The sequence below is a fragment of the Strix uralensis genome, chromosome 2 (genome assembly GCF_047716275.1).
Source record: "Strix uralensis isolate ZFMK-TIS-50842 chromosome 2, bStrUra1, whole genome shotgun sequence".
NCBI lineage: Eukaryota > Metazoa > Chordata > Aves > Strigiformes > Strigidae > Strix > Strix uralensis.
This window is the reverse complement of record NC_133973.1, coordinates 106,704,508-106,725,311: the sequence shown is the minus strand read 5'-3', so window position 1 is coordinate 106,725,311 and position 20,804 is coordinate 106,704,508. Positions and strand designations below refer to the sequence as shown.

Genomic DNA, 20,804 nt, shown 5'->3' with positions numbered 1-20,804 from the left:
GTTATCTTTGGAAGTCAGAATTTGCTAAGTAGACACATCTTTCTTGCTTGTTCTGCCAGTAACACCACATGTTTCCAACACAGACATCTCAACTCTTCTGTTCTACCTGAAAGTTCTACTTTAGTAATGTTCTTACTACTCTAAGAACATGAACCTTGGTTCCATCCATGCTAAAGAGAAACCTAAGAATGAAAACCAAGACGAATGCATTGAATTATATGGAATTTCAAGTCTTGCAACAGGCATTGGGGGCAAGAACATTGCCACCCTTTGGAAATACTATTACACAGGGGACCAAAGTCTTCCTTACTCATCCATGTAATATTGTGGCCATCGAGAAAGCATCTTGTTAAGTTCATAGCCAAAATGAGCAGATTGCTAAAAATTAATAAGGAGGAAGCTATTGAATATATCCAACTATATCAAATATAATTTGATCCTTTATCAGAATAAAGTATTCAGAGATTTTTTTTTTATCATAAACAACAAGCAGAAACAGAAGGAAAATAGTGGCCCACTGTTAAACAGGAGAGGTGAATTAGTCACCAAAGCTACTGAAAAGGCAGAGGGTCTCAACACTTTCTTCACCTCTGTCTTTACCAGCACTGTTGGGCCCCAGGCCTTGGGAACAAAAATCCAGGCCAATGCAAACACAGACCCACCATGAGGGAAGGTATGCAAACTATGACAGGAGCTTGATCCCTACAAATTGACAGCCCCTGATGTTATCTACTCAAGGATGTTAAGAGAGCTGGCTGATGCCATTGCGAGGTCACTCTCCATAATCTTTGAGAAGTCATGGAGGTCAGTAGACATCCCAGAAGACTGGAAGAAGGCTAATGTTACCCCCATCTACAAGAAGGGCTTAAAGGAGGATCCAGGAAATCATAGGCCCATCAGTCTTACTTCAGTCCCCGGTAAAGAACAAATCCTCCTGGGGCTATCACAAGCCAAATGAAGCACGTGACTGGGAAGAGCCCATACAGATTCACTAAGGGCAAACGGCGTTTGACAAACCTGATTGCCTTCTATGACAAGGTAACCCGCTCGGTCGATGTGGGGCCAGCAGTAGACGTGGTCTACCTGGAATTCTCCAAGGCTTTTAATAGGGCTCCCCACAGCCTCCTCCTAGAGAAACTGATGCGTTATAGCCTAGACAAGTGGTCTGTGCAGTGGGTGGGAAACTGGCTGACAGGCCGCACCCAGAGGGTGGTGGTAAATAGCTCTTTGTCAAACTGGCAATCTGTCACAAGTGGGGTCCCCCACTGATTGATATTGGGCCCAATACTGTTTAATATCTTCATAAGTGATCTGGATGATGGCATCAAGCATACCCTGATAAAGTTTGCTGACGATACCAAACTGAGTGGGGAAGTGGACACTTTGGAAGTGAGAGCCACACTGCAGAAAGACCTGGATGGGGTGGAAGAGTGGGCTAACAAGAACCTTATGAAGTTCAACAAGGACAAGTGTAAGCTCTTGCACCCGGGAAAATATAACCTAGGAGTGCAGCACAGGCTAGGATCTACCTGGCTGGGGAGCAGCTCTGTTGAAAAGGACCTGGGGGTCCTGGTGGACAACCACACCAACATGAGTGAACAGTCCGCTGCTATGGCAAAGAAAGGCAGGATGCTGGGTTGCATCAACAAGGGCATCACCAGCAGAGATAAAGAAGTCATTATATCCCACTCTACTCAGCACTTGTCAGGCCACACATGGGATACTGTGTTCAGTTTTGGTCCCCACTGTACAGAAAAGATGTGGACAGGCTGGAGAGGGTCCAGAGAAGGTCCACAAATATGATCAAGGGACTGGGAAGCCTGCCATATGAGGAAAGCCTAACAGAATTGGGTTTGTTCAGTCTTGAGAAAAGAAGGCTTAAAGGAGACCTTATCACCATGTTCCAGTATTTAAAGGGTGGTTACAAAGATGGAGACACCCTTTTTACAAAGATGGAAATGGAAAAGACAAGTGGTAATGGGTACAAGTTACTCATGGGGAGATTCCAACTGGATACAAGGGGAAAATTTTTCATAAGTGAGCACAATCAGCCATTGGAATCATCTCCCCAGGGAAGGCGTGTATTCTCCAACACTGACACTTTTAAGATTCAGCTGGACAAGGTGCTGGGCCATCTTGTCTAGACTGTACTTTTGCCAAGAAAGGTTGGACCAGATGATCCTTGAGGTCCCTTCCAACTTCTATGATTCTTTGCCAGATTAAAAAACTGAATATAAAGCCAGTCAGAAGTTTATTTAGGAATTTTTTTACCATGGAATGAAAACTCTTTCCAGTGTATCTGTGTGGCTCTCGATGATGACTGCCAGTTTGACCTTATAGTTGACAAAAAGCCCAGGGCTAACAAGCAATTCAGTATTGCTAAAAATCAAAATCAGCAGAGAAACAGCTTACTCTTTGAAACCCTAAGGGAAAAAGTCTCTTTCAGATTGCAGTACAAGTTGATTTGTACTCGGGTGGAACATGCTGAACGTCGCTTCACAAATGCAATTAGATTTCAACCACACGGTTCCAAGTCAGTCAAGACTGAAGAGATTAAGTCAAAACATAGGACCTGAGCGCTGCTCTAGAAGATGATGCAAGGTAGAAGAGGCATGGAGAAGTCTAGTCCTAATAGATGACTTCCAGGAAAAAGATATTCTGGCCCAAGTCTGGGGCTACAGCTGTGACGTGCCCAGCATTCTGCCTTAGCCTCCTGCCCTAAAGCACTGAAAGGCTCTGCTCCTGCACATGCTTTCGACTCACAGCACAGCTATTAGGCAGACAGCACTGGAATTCTTTCCTTGGGTGAATCTAACACAAGGTATGCCTACTGCTGTTGCCACCTAAATTTACCTTAAAAGCAGATATTGTCCTATAATCTTCATCTTTGTATTATGAACTCTATGAATAGACACTATAACAGTAACAATCCCCTAGCAAAAAGGACGTACAAAAGTACAAAATTTAAACTGGCATTAAAATGTTTGAAAAAGAGCAACATGCTGGTGAACTATTTGAAGAGCATTATTTTTTTCCACTTCTTGATTTAGCCTAAGCCTAATGGTGGAAAAAAGGTTTTCTACAAAAATCCTGATACAGCAAAATAAAGGAAAATATTTTAAGTGTAATTTACACCAAGTTAAATTGATGAAGGCTTAGGTTGAGCAAGAACAAGAATCAGCTGTGTGATACAAAGCAAATCATAGTTGAATCAAACAAGTATCATTGTTCCCTCAACTCAAATATGATAGCAAGACTAATGTACCAAAATATTCAGAATTCCCATAAGTAACTTTCACTATAAAATCTATTAGCCTGATATGCACAAAGTTTCACAATGCTTTAAAAACATTCTCTTTATAAATATGTTGACTAGTTAATTGTTGAAATCTAAATTCACACACTTAAATTCACTTACCTTATGCTTATACTTTTCAGAAGCTCTGTGAAAGTGAATGTCATTTCATCCAGATCAATTGCTACAATAAAGATACAGACTCCCCACGTTTCCTTTTTCTTTTTATTATAAGCCTTTTAGAAAAAGAAAAAAGTTTTTATTTTTATTATGCAATAAAAGTGGGTAATATATGGAAAGCATTAATTTGTCCAAACTAGATTAGAAACAGTAAAACAAAACACCCTCAAACACATGACTAATGATAGCAAATCATTTGATAACTGAAAATCATTACAAGTTTTACATTACAGATGAAAGACGAAGCACTTCAACTCTAGTTCCTAGAGCACAAGATCAATTTTACCCATACAATTCAGCAAAGCTTTGAAATAGAAGCTTTGGTTCCACAGAATGTTTATGTAAAGCAGAAGCCATTATTTTTTTCTTTTAAAGTTACTATATTTGACAGTAACAAGACATTGGAGGTTAAGGAATCAGGAGAGAAGCCATAAGAAAGAAATATAAAATCATTGCAAGGACAGGCAATAAATACTCATGAGCTTTATTCTCCAGCTAGGTCTCAACCACAACCCCATCTCCTTGTTTAGTAAATCGTTACAGTAACAAGCACCTTCACGCATTTTCCTACCATACATCTACACTTAAGGTCTGTCTTCTGCTGCTTAGAAGTAAGGTACAAGCTGTAACTGATCATCCTTCACCAAAGAAAAGCCATACCACAATGACAGACATGACATCCACACGGAGTTCGCTCTTGACAGTTCACAAGCTAATCACTTGGAGCCAGCCAGGCACCAGTTACGATTACAGTGCCCTTCTACCAAACCAGCACCTCAACGGAAAACCTTTAAAGACCTATGTTTTGTAGAAGCATGGAAGAAAACACTTACTTAAGCAAGTATACTGCAGGTTTTGAAACAAAACTATTTTGAAGACAGAACTAGATGTGGGCACAGCCCTGCAAGACTTCTAAAATAGCAGACTCTTAAACTACTCTTTGGGCATTTCACATCCTTGTAAATAACTCTCCAATGACACCCAGGCCTACAGCTGCTTCAGCAAAGGAGCAGCATTTGAGCGCATCTCAGCAGTTCTAGGTCAGATGTATCATCTGTTAAGAGGACACAGGTGAAACAGACCCCCAGGAGCAAGTAAGCTGAAATACCAAACTCCTGCTCTTCTATGCTGCTTAGTTCTAGCCCACTCTCTGGCCTACTTTATCCTTTCCCCAATCACTCAACCTAGCTGCCCTGCAAACAAAAATGCAAGCCCCAGGGGCCAGTTCACTCTACAAAATACTCCCAAAAGGCAAGAGGAATAAGACTGCACCAGACCTGACTCCCTCCATCTTACATGGTCTTCCAAAACCATCCCAAAAGGCTCTGCATCCTCAGCACCTGCTCATATCCTTGCTTATGCCACAGCGTAACCATGACAAATAGCTTGCCGTGCCCATAAATGACACAAAAATTTCACTAACACTGCCAACTTAATTTTTTTTTTATTTTCTTGGGACCAGTGTTTATACATCCACAAAGACTGGCTGAGTCCTCCTCCAAAGAATGAAAAGTTTCAGTGGTTTGTGCAATTGATAAGAGTTACAGTACAGGCTTGAATGCTAATGTAACCAGCCACCTTCAAAAACGTGGTAACTGTCCATTATTTAAGTCACTACTTTCTTCCTGCATTCCTATTTGAGCATTTCTATGAATTGTGGCACCTTGTACAACAGAAAATTATTTTGAAAAAAGCTATTGAGAGACTGAGATGCATTTGACGATACATAAAGGAATGGATATTAATATCAAATAGTCACTGTCTCTTTGTTTATTAGAAACCCTCACTTTTTAGATATTTTATGTACCATCATATACCACCAACAACCTAAAGATGAGGTGAAGAAAATTACTCTCAAGGAGGTTTTGCACAGAAAATGGGCTTTGCTAAGAGATGTGCCCTCACCATCTCAGCAAGTCTCAACAATACTTTGCTGACAGGTACAACAAGCTACCCAGACACATGAGAACAAAAAATGTCCTGTAGGATGGGGATGTCTATTTTCCTCCATTAATATGTCTGTGATGCACTGTAAAAAAATCTTGAAGGTTAAGGCTAGCTAGTACCTACCAAGAAGGATGACTATTCACTGAGGACACCACTGCCACTGGAGTCAGCTGACCTTGTTCAATGACGAAGTTCCCTTCACTTCATGCTCCTGCAAACTCGGACCATGACATCATTTTGTAAATACAACATCTTGTAGGGTAGGAGGACTAAGTGCTAGGAAGCAGAGAAATTGTTCCTAGTTTGCTGCCTGTCCAAACAAGCCTAGCTCTCCTAGGCGGCTTAGCTCTACCCTGGGAAGATCAATGCTTGACAGCTATAGCAATGGTTTAATCGGTAAGAGTGAGGTCTGGCTTGCAAGAACAGTCTTTAAACTCCTTAACCACTATGGTTTCAAGTTGCACCAGGGAAGGTTTAGACTGGATATTAGGAAGTATTTCTTTACAGAACGGGTTGTTAGACGTTGGAATGGGCTGCCCAGGGCAGTGGTGGAGTCCCCATCCCTGGAGGTGTTTAAGAGTCAGGTTGACATAGCGTTGAGGGATCTGGTGTAGTTGAGAACGGTCAGTGTTAGGTTAATGGTTGGACTAGATGATCTTCAAGGTCTTTTCCAACCTAGATGATTCTATGATTCTGTTTGGGCTAATAACTCATTTATTTCTTCCATTAAACAAGACAGCAGCCTCAGAGGCAGCCTGTCAATCTACTAGATTCAAACCGTTACAGTGAGTCAAACTCTAATATCAGGACTACTCCCTTATCCACTCCTGGTGTTACAGGATGCTTGGGGCACCTTCTCCTCAACGAGACAGATGTTGGATGACTGCTGGCCTAACAAAAAACATTACACAGAACCCAGGATAAACTAATAGATTATGATTGTTTTCCAGTAGCTAAGTGAGCAGCTCTTGAGTGTGCCCACCTCTTAACATCAACTGCGTAAGGAAAGAGAGGAAAACATGCAAGAACACTGGACTGGGCCTATCCCACCAGCTACTGCTGGTTAAAGCACCCGAACACGCAAGTAAACTGCAGTTTCCTCAGAAAATAAGACTATCTGCCCATACCCATACAGGAAGATTTTAGTGATTTTAATACACAAAATATAAACATCATGGGGTAGAAGGGGAGAAGAGACAAAGAAAAGTCTTCCTGGCAAGTTAGACTCCTGAGTATTCCCCTTCTCATACTCCTTCCCTCTCAAAGCTCACAGACATTTTAAAGTTTTCCTATACAAATGAGTTAAGCTGACTGCAGAACAAAAATGCAGCAGCATCACTCCAACTATTTTACCAGCATCGTAACTCCAGTGGAGCCAATCCTATGACACAAATTAACGGTTTGTTTACAGCCGAAGCCAGACAATTCATCCCAGATGGACTTGAGGGCATGGGAACGAACATAAGGCAAATTCACAGCCAGAAATTCATTTCTGAGGGTTTTCTTCTTGACCACAGTCTGACTCAAGATCTTTGTTGATACAGTACCACTGCAGAAAACAGGCTGGACAACAACTCAACATTTGTCCTTGGCTGTCAGTTCTAACAGGATGACTTCCAGTGACCTTATTTCATGAAGCCTACCAATCACCAACTCAAAGATTATTTAGCACCTAGTAGAGTAGTCTACGTCGATTCTTCTTTTTTACTTATGATTCTCATGAACCAATGCTATAACTTTCAGCAATGTAGCTCAGTTCTGTTAAATCAATATAGTTTTCTGTAGGAAAAGATCTAAAACCGTTACATACTCTTTCAAAATATTTATTTCTCATTCTGGACTTACTACTATTTAATATATTTTCAGCAGATCATCAGTTTGCCTAAATCTAGTGTAAACAACCTGGAGGAGTCAAGGCTTAAAATGCTCAAACTGAACTACTGTGAAATGGGAATCTTGGCTCTCTTCTTTCCAGATGTTGTTGCAAGGTGTTAAAGGCACTAGCAGAAATAACTTCTCTACCTCACGAGTTTCTCCTGCGCTAAACCAGTCACAAGAAGTCTCAGTTCTAGCTTGCTGTTAGCAATGTTTATTATCCTGCCAACACTGAGAACAGTTTTGATGACAGCCTACAAACGTGATCCAGAAATAGAAACTTCAAACGATGTTGTATAAAAGAAGGTCAAGAGAAATGTACATGAGAAATATGCAAATGTAGATGGGTATTTGAATCAAATGGGATATAGGACGTCACACTGGAAATAACAAAAACCTGATTTTTGAAGGGGAAGATGTGGAACTTGTTGGCTTACTAAAACCTCAGCCACCACATCCTAATCAATATAGAGAACTATAGATTCACAATAGAAAACTAAGCAGAATTAAGACTTGTGGGAAAAATTTCCTAGAAAAAAAAAATTCTGAACATGAATCCTGTACCCACTGTCTGCATACAAGAAGTTCTGTGTAAAGACAGACTCTCCATTTTTCATCAATAACGTTTTAAATTTTCTATTGAACATTGTCTGGAATGGAAGATTGCTATTAGTTCTCAACAGACGAAATCAAACTCAAACATAATACTAGCTAAAAGTAAATGGAAGTCAATGGAAATTATTGAGCTGATGAAAATAGTTCTTCTGATATGAAAATTTCCCATTACGCTTTTCTTGCATGTAGCAAGACTGGAAGGGACATCAGTCTTTCCCCAGGATGGGCAGATGAAGATCAAAAAAAACCCAACCTGTCTGCCAGTTAGCTATGGTTTTGAAACGCAAGGGCACAACACATACACGCAGTGCATCTGCTACTGAGATACTGAATACTACCAGCAAGAGCCCATGGTGATGATTTATGTTTTCTTCAGGACTTTCAGTAGCTCTTTGGTTTTGTTTAATAACAAAAGATCCCAAAATATCTGTAATTTTGCTTATCTACTCAAAGTTTCATTGGATTCAGATTCAGTTTAGCTTCAGTTCTATAAATAAGAGACAAAGTTCTAAACAGAAAGACTTTATTAGCTCATATATTTTTCATGCTTTTGCCAAAAGCAAGAAGCCTCTACGTGCCTTTTAACATGAGGATGAGGGGGTTTACCAACTACAGTGTTTTCTTTTCCATAAGAAACTACAACCAAAAGGAACTGATTTAATTTAAATGTGAAATTTTATGGATGGGGAATATTTGACCTGCTGATCACTAACTTTTTGGTCTATACAGAGCAACCTTGCTATATTTAAGAACTCACTATTTCATTCCTCCACTTAAGCCACAGTTCATCTTTTAAGTATTCTTTACTAAGAACATAGTTCAACTCTCGTGTGAATCAAGTGCTCTGCAGTATCTGCATACCAGAATAAGTCACCAGTTGGAGATAATTTCAAAATGTAAGATGAGCAATTAGAAACAAGGAAAGGTGACAGAAACATCTTCAGATGCTAGAGACTTTCCAGGGGGGAAAAAAAAAAAATAAGGCAGCAATAACACATTCTCACCTCCATGGGGTATAGAATAATCAGCACTGGCTTGAATTGTAACACAGAAAGAGATTAGTGCAGTACTTGGGGAAAAAAAAAAAATCATAGTCAAAGAAAGTTAAACTAGGAAGGATTAACTATGCAGACTTCAGATCTTTCATCATCAGAATTTTTTAATAGTGGGTTAGGCAGATACTTGATAAAAATGACTCGGGAATTTGTGAGTCTGAACAGCTGAGCAGCAGCAGAACAGTGGGCCACATTTCCCAAACAGTGCTATGAACCACAAACAAAAAATGAAGCTCCTGCCCACGCACCACGTACTACAGCAAGTTTGGCTGATGAGGTTGAAGCACACCAGACCTTGTGCCTCAAGGTCCTTGGCAGACTCCAATTTCTATCAATTTCCTAAACCACTTCCATTTTCTTTGCAGAAGTTTATTTCCAATTTAGTCACCATGTCATCTGTTCCTCATATTGGTTCTTCCCAATATATTAAGCAAGAACTCACTCAAGTTTCTTTTTCCTGCTTACATCACCCAGTACTCTACTTCAGATTCTCATTCCATTGTTCTTCACCAAAACAAACAGTACCAGAACATAACAAACACCCTGAACTTTTTCTTAGCAGTATTAGTACGGCTTCTAGGACATCTCCTAGTCTTTCTTACACCAACAATCACATGCTACTCACCAAAGTACATAAGTAATTCCACTAAGTCTATTTACTCCACCTAGAGTTTACAAGCATTATTGATTCATAATACAGATTTCAGGACAGTTACAAAAAAAAAATAAGAGTACAAGAGAAGCAGAGCCAATTTTCTAAGTCAACAACTGTCAGTGTATAAGAGTTTTGAAATTAGGACAGTAAAAACTACAACTCTAAAGTATTTTGTTTACCTAGATAGCTTGGTTTGGTAAACAAAAGATAGAAAGAACAAAAGTCTCTGCATGACACTAATGCAAAAGCTGTGATTTCTATATACACTTCCATATTTACAATAAACTTGTGCGGGAGTTCACCAGATATAAAAAAGAATGCAAAATAAAACATCTTTCTAGTCATTCATCAGGTACCTTCCTTCACACCATATACCAACAGCACTGTTTCAGTACAACACTTCTGGAATCACCATTTGGGGTTTTGTCTCGGAGATTTCAAGTTATGATTTTATTGTAGAAGAGTGTAACTAACCTCTGGCTGTCAGAGGAAAACTTTACCACCACATTTAACAGATAGTTGTAGTGGTTTGAACAATATCTCTCTCTGCAGGTCTAGTTTTTCCAACTACAAGTCAGCCTGAATTTTCCAGAACCATCGTGTAACCAGCTCTCTCCTGTCACCTTCCTCCTCCACACCTCTCACAAGGGTTCAGCTGTTTCAAGGATTCAAGGCCCAGCTGTGATAGGATGCAGCTGTATATCCTTGACTCAAATTGCTGGGGAAACAGATTAGTTGAGAGCACTGTAAGAAAAACCGCAGTGCAGAGCTATGCAAGGTAAGAAAGATGAAATTCAGAGAGAAATAGGATCATTAGTAGCTCAAAGCTTCAAATCAAAAAATACATATGTGGAAAGGTGTGACATCCTGAAGGAAAAAAGCAGCAAATCAGCCAGTTTTGGTGGTGCTGGTGGCTTCAGCAGGTAATGGCACAGAGGATTCATTCCAGGGAGCAGCAGATACCAACCTTTCTCCTCCTGACCGATTCCTCCCTGGCCAGCAAACACTCTTTAGGTGTCTCACTGAAATGTAGGCACACTTAGGCTGACAGGTGACTACATCCTAGCAAACTTCTATGTGCACATGCCAAAAATAATTGCTTTATACTTTTAAGCTGCATATACCTTGTTTCCAGAGTCTCTTTGCACATGATTACATGTACCTTAAATGACCCAAGAAGGACAGTACTACTCAATGTTTTCACTTCAAGTCACTAAATATTCATTGAGCAAGGATACAGCAGGGGTTCACACTAGGTCCAAGTCTACATTTGCAGCCTGAATCTCTGCCAGTTACCACAGTACCTTGTGTCCGGGCCACGCCACTTCCTAGTTAGCACTGCAAGTCCCTTCCACATCCTCAGAAGCTTGGCAGGCACAATTCTGAGATCAGCCACAAAGAATAAGGACAGTGTGCCAGGGAAAGTAAGGTTTCGGGTCTTTATGCTCTGTAATAGCTTGAGAGTGGGATCATTAGGTGCTACCTCTATTTCCATCAGTGGTCTGATGATTTAACCTTCCTCAACTCAAACCGACTACAGGGTTAAACAGAAGTGTTCTGGTAGGTACTTTTCTCAACTGGTGTCCTACTATTTCCCCTTTTGCTTGAGAACAGAAAGCTGCTACATAAGCAGCTTCTGTTCCAGTTCAAAACTGAACAGGTTAGCACTGGACCATGTTGATTAAAACAAACACTGCTGCTGCTTGCAGGACAAACCCTGGGGCAGCCCCCCCAATACGTTACCTTTACCACAGGGGAGAAAGGACTGGGCATTTAGATACAGCCTCCTCCTGAGTCTGTGCAACCCGAACCAGAGAGTCACCGGAAGAAACCCTGCTCCCCATGATAACAGCTTGACTTGGAAAGAGAAGCAGCAATCAGCCAGATGTTAATTTGATTGACTTCACACTCAAACGAAGCCTGCACTGGTCTCGGCTAGAAGTAGCAACTCCACTGCCTGCCAGGTCCCATGGAGGCACATGCTTGCCAGCTTCCTCATGTCAACACCTTGCCAATACAGCAGAAAGGTTGAAGAAAAGGCCTTGGATTGAACCACAACGTAATGCAGACTTTCTCCTATACATCGAAAGGCTCTTAGCACAAGTCTTAACTGCACTTTAATTACAAGACAATAAATACTAGCTATATGTAATAATGAAGATCTAGTCATTGCCCTCTTCTGAATAGTACAAGGAGGTCATCTTCAGATGATGAAAAGAAGGGTTGCAAATGCCCTGTGCCTCATCTGGCCGCTGCTGGGCAATGATCAGTGAAAAGAAAATTTCACCTGCAAGTGAAATTTGCAGAGTTATACGCAAACCTGCCTTGGTTTTTTTACTCAATAGAACTGAGTGCTCCTGTTTCAGTTCATATAGAAAAGCCTGACTATGCTTTTAAGTAAGTGTTCGCTGGGAACACCCATGGCCAGAAATTGTATCTGTTACTGAAAGAGCTGTACAGTCTCTCTCCCCCACACTGTTACTGTATTGTGTTGCTAAACTCAAATGCATCAAGAGCTGGTATACCCATACTGTGGTTTAAAAACCACAGACAACAAGGTATTACTAGTGACAACACAGCTATGACAGGTCAGCTCAAGTTGCAGAAGAATAAGCAGAAGTCGCAGCAAATACATGGATGTTAGCCCACGCAGTGGGAATAAAACCCCAGCTAGGTATTTGAAATCTAATTCAGGTCTGTGTAACAAAGCTTCGTTTATGATTTAATTGTATTGTAGCTGTCCTCCAAGTCAGCCTGTTGAGACAGCAGTAGTACACTGAGAATGGGAAAAAAACATCAGGAAAGGGCATAACATTTTAATCTGTTTACACATGCCCAATGACTAACTTTGAATGGAAATACCTCAATGATAAATGCATACAGATTAACATTAGGCAGTAGAAAAAAACGTTTAACATACAAACATCCCTTTCTCTGCAATAGACTTCTCCAGACCCTTTCTGCAGCCTCATAAAGAAGAGTGCAGAAGGAAGAAATACATAAAAACACACGAAGAGATGACCCGTATAAAGCTGACTCAGGCATATTTGAAATAACTTGCAGTGTGAAGAATTAGCTGATTGTAGGGTGTTGCTTTCTACTGTCATTTATTAGCAATCTAAAAGATTTCTTAGTCCCTACCTTTATTGGCAACAATAGTTACCAATAGTTACCAAGTGCATTAACAAAAAAAGGGAGATATATAGATACCAGCGTTTATATAGGCATGCACATAGCAACATCCAACTTCTGTCTAACTGCACTTGGAAACAACAAAGTCATACCACCCAAGCCTTGGCTGCAGGACACTTGGTCCCCAGTCCAGCAAAGTTTAGTATTTCAAGCTGGGCGCAGGACAGACGCCCCAACAGAGATGTGAGTTCCAAGCAGCAGTACTCACTATAGCTCCATCCACAGCCGATAAGGTCTCGTACGTCTTCCACGCTCTCTCCCTCACGCCCTCCGACACTTTCAGAGCATCACAGAGCACAACGAAGTCAGCTTCGCCAACCTCGAGCCTAGGAAAAGCCAAAGCCCTCACCAGCGGAGGCCCCGCGCAGCGCACCGGCTCCATACCGGACCGCAGAGGTACGCGGGCGCACCAGCTGCCGAAGGGCGCCCCGCGGTGACACCGCCCCACCCCGCGGAAGAGGTGCAGCCCGGACCGCCGGCGGTGCAGCCCGGGCCCGCCACCCCCGCCCGCTGAGCAGCCCGACCGCTTCCCCGGCCCGCCCGCGCCATACGCTCCCGGCCCGGGCGGCGCTTACCGGGGAGCGGCGGCCGCCGGCGGCGCGGAGCCGCTGTCGGGGCTCGCGCGCTGGCTCCTGGCGGCAGCGCCCGCCCTGCGGGGGGGCTTGGGCGGCATGGCGGCCCGCGCGCGGGCGGCCGCTGGGCCCCGCCGGTCAAGCGCCCGCCGCGGGCGGCAGTAACGACGGGCCGCCGGTCTACCGCTCCCCTCCCCCTGCCCCGCCGCCCAAACCGCGGGAAAACTGCGTCACCGCCAGCCGCTCCGCCGTCACTTCCGGGCCGGCTCAGCGCTCCCACCCCACCCCCCGGCGAGGAGGGGCGGCGGCCGCGCCCCCGCGACACCGACCGGCGGGGCGGGCCTCGGAACCCGGAAGGAGAAGCTGCCCGCGCCAGCCGCTCAGCCAATGAGCGCGCGTTCTTCTCCGCGCTAGCCAATGGGAGCCGGCTCCGCTTCGTGCGTCCGGGCAACCGGCGCGAGGGCGGTGGCTCGCGGGTGGGCAGGGCTGAGCTCAGCCCCACTCCCTGAGGTAGCGGCGGGGCACCACCGGCGGCAGGTACCGGGGCAGCGGCTCCGACCCTGGCGGCGTCTCTCGCCTTCCCAGACTCGGTTTTATGTTACAGCTGACGTGAGTCAAAGCTGAGGACGCAGCAAGAGGAGGAGCGATGGCATCCGGCTGTCTGAGCCGCAGGTGACCGAGGGAGAAAGGACGCCTTGGTGAGGGGTCAGCGCCGCTCCCTCACGAAACGAGCGCTCGCACCCTCGGCCCTAGAGATCTTCCAGAGTCCTTCAGTCGCTCCGGAGACGGTAGCCTAGCTGTTTCTGATAGTTCAGGTACTAAACAAGCTGGAGGCCGTCGATGCTTCTTTTCTATGACACGGGATGAACCATACACCTATATATAAAAATAAATAGCTGTACAGGCATAGAGCGGGATAGAAATTACAAATCCTTCATGACCATCTCTCAATCTGAAATTCATCCAAGTCCTAACAAATACTTTTAACGCCGTGCATTACAATTACGTTTAATGTAAGAAATTCTCCAGGCTTTGGGCACCTTCTGGATTTTAAGCCAGTAGGATTCAAATTCCCAGTGCCCCGTTTCACATAAAAATCTACTCTGTCATATGCAATCACATACCCATATTTAGAAGGCAGATCACTGCTGCAAATGAACACATTGATTTTCAGTTTTTTATGATGACAACTTCTTAGAAAAAGTAAAAATACTTGTATGTAAGGACTCCTAACAACATGCACATATTTATCATTCATCTGGAAAGCAGCTAGTTTTACTGAGACTCCTGTCAAAGCTCTGGATTTAAAAAAAAAAATGAGTACAACTATGGTATACAGTACAAATTCACTAGTATTTTTAAGATTCACTCACTTTTTGTTCAGGATTTTTCTTTATATTCATTAACTTAAAAATGGCAGAACAGTATTTTTCTGGTTCATAATTATAATTAAACCAATTACAGTAAAGTGAATACAGAACAAATGGGATTTCTGAGGCAAATCAAAGTACGTAAACTCCAAATGAAATGTTTTGAGTTATAGACTGTAGTGGGATTTAGACATTCCTTATTATGATTCCAGTAAAACTGTGACAGTAACTTTACCCTGCTTCTAGGCACATTTAAATACTTCTTGCAATCAGATGATACCAGATGCTGTGGAAGGTTTGGAGTCTAGGACTGCATGTTGTCTACAGCTGAACCACAAACAACTAGACACATCTACCAGCTTGGAAAAGTAAGCTAAAACCCTAAACCACAGACGAGTCCATTGACCTCTCCTCACAAGTGGTTTTAAGAGCACAGAAGAATTTAAAATGAGAGCAAAGCATCTCAGAAAACATGGTCAGAGCCAGGGGAGACCCTCCCAGCTGTCAGCAAGAAGGAAACACACCCTCCTGGGTAGCTTCCCTCACAGCTGCTTTAGCACGCTTACAGAGCCAGGTCATCCAAATGATAGGCAAAGCATTTGTGTTGCTCTCATAACCCCCTGTGCGTTAATGCTTAGAGAACATCATATCCTTTTAAAGAATGAACAACCAGCCTCAGTGTAAATACCAATTTTCTAAAATTGTTAGTGTGCTAAGCACCTTCTCAAGGCAAATTTTATGCACTTTTTCATCAAGCAAGGCAATTAGGGCTCCCCTCCATAAGCAGGTACAACCAAAATATAATCTCAGAATGCTTCAAGTTACAACTAGAGGGAGAAGAAGGGAGGCAGCAGATGAATCGAGCTACAATAACCTTTTAATTCTCCATCCTGGAGCCTCAGGTGTAGTAACTACATCTAAACTGCAGTAAAAAGACTTAATGTGTTTGTATGTGCTTCCAGAGAAAGGCGCATGTGTAAAACTGTAAGTAAATTGCTGAGCTGTTCCCCGCCCTGTTAGATATACTGATTGGAATGTTTTAATCCTGTATTTTAAAACATTTCTTTTAAATGGAGCCTTTGGGATTTTGGAATAAAATGACAAAGGAAAGAAGCAGCTCTTATTGGGGGAAAAAAACCCCCACAAACCCAAACGAAACACTGCAAGGTCAAATAAAGTATTAATGATAATTTATCAACTGACCTGACAGCATTTTTATTCTAAACATCTTGCTACAACAGCTTTTAAAGTGTAGGTCATAGACAGATGGCAGTCTGTGAAACATTGCCCAGTCAGGCAGGCCTGACTCATTGTTTCCAGCTGCTACACAATCTTAAGTAATTTTATTATCTTAATTTTTTCACTTAAAACTGTTGCTATAGTTTCATGGTAATTGCCAGTGGGAATAGAAGTCATGCTTTCATTGCAAATGAAACCAAACCCATTTATTTTGACTCTTCCTGCTCAGATATAGAAGCCTGCTACTTTTTTAGTTCTCACAGAAATGAAATATTTGTGATGGGGAAACTTCATTTAAGTGCACCTCATGGTCTACCAAGTCTAGTTGCTTTCTACATTATGACAGGCCTCTACCACTTAAGCTACAATTATAATAAAATCAGTTCTTCTAGAGATGCATGACAAATGTATGCACTAAAACCACTACATTGGGAGCTTCTGAGTTAGTCCAAGTATTAAATATTGGCAGAAGATTTGCTTGAATAAAGCCCATAGGCTGTAAAATTCACAGATTATAAAAATGTCTGTCCAAATCACACCTCATTTTCCTGCCTGTAGCAGGCAGAATTAACCAGGGAGGGGGCATAACCTCTCCTGGCCAGCCTTTTCTGTGCATGGGCACCCCTTGCACCGTGCAGCAGCCACCAGCCCCCCACCCTCAGTGTCACCCAGCTATCCCTCTCAAAGCCGCGCCACAAGTGCTAACAGGAACGAGGAGGTGACGGACCCGCCCCAGCTCCCTGCTGGCCAACTCTTCTCCATCTGCTGCCCTCCAGGCCCCAGCCCTTAAGGAGGATTTCTCTGGAGCACCACCTGGAGCAACAGATGGGCTTAAGTGATGGTCTTGCTTCAGGAGTGCCTCAGGGACACTAAAGCCATGGTTTAAGCCAGGTCTTTTTCTCACCCAAGCATGACCTCCCCTGGTAACACTGCCTTGCAATTGCACTGGCATCCGCTCTGCCTTTGAAGCTGGGAATGGTTTACAGGTGTGATGGGGTGAAGCTGGCTGGTTGTACCCCTTGTTGGTGACCGTGGCCCCTAATATTGTGTCCTACATAAAGACTCCGTTCAAAATATGAAGGATAAAAACCACTTCTAAAAGTTAATATTTTTACAGTGATGTGAAATCCATAGGCACCATGACAAACCTTAACCCATTTCTCTCTAAAGAGAGGTATTTTTTAGGTGTTGCCTCCTCTAACAGTTCAAAGCCTCTCTCTATATATATACACACATTATTATTAAAAATATTTCCACTCCACATTTATACACATTCGTGACTTGCTGTTCTCAGAGCATTACGTAGTGCACTGCTGGAGTCTCAGATACTGCAGTGATGAGTTTAAGGCAGGAATCTCTATCAATAAAGTGTTTGACCAAATTGCTAGTGGGATCTGAAAGGACACTGTGTTGTCGCTGGATGGAGAAACATCTGCACGTATTCGACACCTACATGCAAACGCCCAAATTTGTGCATCGAGAACCAGGGTACTCAAAAATAAAATCCCTGACTGATGCAATTTCACAGAACCACAGAATCATCTAGGTTGGAAAAGACCTTGAAGATCATCTAGTCCAACCGTTAACCTAACACTGACCATTCTCAACTACACCATGTCCCTCAGCGCTATGTCAACCCAACTCTTAAACATCTCCAGGGATGGGGACTCCACCACTGCCCTGGGCAGCCCATTCCAACACCTAACAACCTGTTCTGTAAACAAATACTTCCTAATATCCAGTTTAAACACTCCCTGGCACAACTTGAGGCCATTCCCTCTTGTCCTATCACTTGTTACTTGGTTAAAGAGACTCATCCCCATCTCTCTGCAACCTCCTTTCAGGTAGCTGTAGAGGGCGATGAGGTCTCCCCTCAGCCTCTTCTTCAGACTAAACAACCCCAGTTCCCTCAGCTGCTCCTCATACGACATGTGCTCAGACCCTTCACCAGCTTCACTGCCCTTCTCTGGACACGCTCAAGTAATTCAATGTCCTTGTTGTAGTGAGGGGCCCAAAACTGAACACAGTAATCAAGGTGTGGCCTCACCAGTGCCGAGTACAGGGGCAAGATCACTTCCCTGTCCCTGCTGGCCACGCTATTTCTGATACAGTATCAAATGAGGCCTTAGTGCAAGTGCAATTACATCAGGAAAAAAATCATTCTCGGTACAGCTTATGGAAGGTGTCCGGACGTTAATATAAAACATGCCTTTGCATGCACAGCTCTCTCACACCATATGCTTTGTCACGCAGGTACCGTCCCGTGTGTTCCTGCAGGCAAAGTGCTTCTAACCCCTGACACGTTCTGCCCCTGGGGTGCGCAGGACATCCTGCACCCCCTCTGCAGGGCAGCTCTTTTTGGTTGGTACTGCCAACTGGTAATGAAATAAAAGGTCGACAGACCAACCAACCACAACCCTCTTGTTGCAATTACACGGCCACATTAATGACCCCATCGTGACCCCTCCCTTCCCGTCCTGCTCAGTCCGAGGTTCTGCTTCCTCTCTCCGCGTGAGAAAGTGTGCTCCGGCATAGGCAACACCCTGTCCTGCTGCTGGCGGTCTCCCCAGCGAGGATGTTTCCCATGCCTCCTCTTCCAAGATTTCCTAAGCCCACAAGAAGCAGAATATGCTCTACTGGAAGCAGTTCTCAGGAATAAAATTAATTTTAACCGACAACCTGAAAAACAATTGCAATTAGCAACCATAGCCCACAGTGAACAGACAGGAATTTGTCTGAATTAAATCTACCCATGATCTTGGTTTTTTCTCTTTGTTAAGAGAGTCCAAGATAATGACATTCTTTACCAAGGCATGGCAGTGAAATACCTCAATTAGGTGAAAACATTGGTGTATAGTATTCCAGCAAAAACTCACAGGATGAAAACAATGCTATAAGCTCTTCTATGTTGCTTCCCCCGTGACAGTAAAATATCCTCCTACAACCAGAACAAACAATGCCAGTCAGAGTACAGCTCTGCTAATATTTCTAAACCACAGGCTTCTGCTAACACAGCCGTGTCACTATTCTCCCACGCAACTCATACCAACAAAAGCATGTACCCACCTTTGCAGAGGACATCGCTACTCTCAGGTGATGGCTTTGGTAAACCTCTGTTACCTTCCAGGGTACTGATTCAGCTGGAAACAATCATCTTCAAACAAATTAATCCAGCCCCTACTTTTTGTCTCTGCAAGTGCAACCCATCTGTGCACGTTGCTTCATGTAACCCCGCAGCTTCTCCTTGCACCAGATAACCAAACTCTTCCATTTTCTGTCCTGCAGGCCTTCAGTATTTTCTTCATGTCAAAACTCGCCCCGTGACTCCTTACTAAAGCTGCAAGACTTCAACTAGAGAAGGAGGGAAGACTTGGAGCTTTGATCACGCTTTGCAAGTCCCGATCATACACCCTGACTGGTGACAACACCCTTACTGAATGAACGTCAGACACTGCTTGGGACCCACGAGAGCAACACAGCCCCCTCCATCAAATAAACACAGTGGCATACAGGATAGTGGCACTTCTCTGATTTTGCTACTTCAGCGACAAAGTGTGTCTCAGCATTAGGATTCATTTTCATTCCTATGAGCAGTTTTAAAACTATGTGCAAAGATAATTGTCCAATGAGGTCATTTTTATGCTAACGCTTTTCTGGAATTCATTGGGCTAGAAATGTGGTTTTCTTCAGTATAGCACAGATATGTTTGTTTCTTATACTTTATTTTTAAAATAAAAAAGGAAAAAAAATAAGGCCAAGCAGCTCCTAGAGCTATTTTTTCCCATGGATTTGTGTCCCATGCTTCATCAACTTTGTCTAGGAGAGCAGAAGTTCCATCAGGAAGCTTTTCCTTCACTCAGGGTCTTCTTCCCATACAAACTGCCTGGCATTTAATATGTGTGCGCATGCTGGGAGCTTTCGCTCAGTGCACATGAGTTTCTCCCTCCTTCCCCACGCTTATTTTCACACTACTGATAGAAATAAATTTCCTTCTCCCATCCAACGGGCTCAAAAGTTATTAGAGACACAGGCATGCAGCATGATCATATAAACCTCCTGTCTAGAACAAATCTGTTTCTCCCCCCTCTGCCACCCCTTCAGCAGCCTCATTTGCTAGGGTCTCCATTAAAAGACACACCACAGATCACAAACTTTCTTACAGAGTGTTCTTTTGAAAACAAGATGATGTGAGGCTTACTTAAAATTAGCAAGTTTCATATTAACTTATGGAAAATAGGAATGGTACGCTCATGAAAAGGTAGGAAACATGCTTAAAAGTACTTCAGCATAAATCTCACATCATACAGGGCTCCAAAGAATGCACCAGTAACCTTTTCCTGACATATATTTGACCTTTATTGCAAGCACACAATTGCAACATCCTGAATGTCTATAGCTGAAGTTTTTCCAGTGGATTTTCCAGCTTGCTTACATCTATACCAAAGTGTAGCTATGTACATCTAATTTATACATGAGCATCTAACCTGCATCTGTGTGAGACTTTACCTGATATTCTGACTGCCATGCACCATCAAGAAGGGATTAAAATAGTCCAGCGTTCAGAAAGTAACAATTATACTTTTCATATCATATATAATGCACCTACACTAAGACTAAACTGAAAACTAAGCCAAAAGCAGATGAAAAAAAAAAAAAAAAAGTACTGTGTATTTAAAAAACTTCCTTTAAAACAAACTATTTTATCTCGATCCAAACATTCACAATAGCCGGAAGCTGGATGGTAGCATGTTTACAATTGTACAATAGCTCCAAAACCAGTAAAGCATCCTCCCACTATATTAAGAAAAG

The 20,804-nt window shown here is 42.9% G+C and overlaps 1 protein-coding gene and 1 long non-coding RNA gene across 4 annotated transcripts in view; one reads left to right on the top strand and one right to left on the bottom strand.

The window, feature by feature from the left end:
• The window catches only part of RB1 (RB transcriptional corepressor 1), an 83,040-nt gene extending 69,472 nt beyond the window's left edge, over window positions 1-13,568 (bottom strand). For both annotated transcript variants that reach the window (XM_074859666.1, XM_074859667.1), the window contains exons 1-3: window positions 13,390-13,568; window positions 13,023-13,140; window positions 3,419-3,531 (exon numbers count right to left, since the gene is read on the bottom strand). In XM_074859666.1, coding sequence (XP_074715767.1) covers window positions 3,419-3,531; window positions 13,023-13,140; window positions 13,390-13,487 — 329 coding nt within the window. In that variant the 5' untranslated portion in view covers window positions 13,488-13,568. The remainder of the gene's footprint in view (window positions 1-3,418; window positions 3,532-13,022; window positions 13,141-13,389) is intronic.
• A 281-nt stretch (window positions 13,569-13,849) lies between these two features.
• Window positions 13,850-19,748, top strand: LOC141940233 (uncharacterized). 2 transcript variants are annotated; one of them, XR_012627929.1, is made up of 3 exons: window positions 13,850-14,201; window positions 15,003-15,124; window positions 19,281-19,748. It is a non-coding gene; the product is annotated as an uncharacterized LOC141940233 (long non-coding RNA). The 2 variants fall into 2 exon arrangements; XR_012627930.1 differs by lacking the exon at window positions 15,003-15,124.
• Window positions 19,749-20,804: the final 1,056 nt, after the last annotated feature.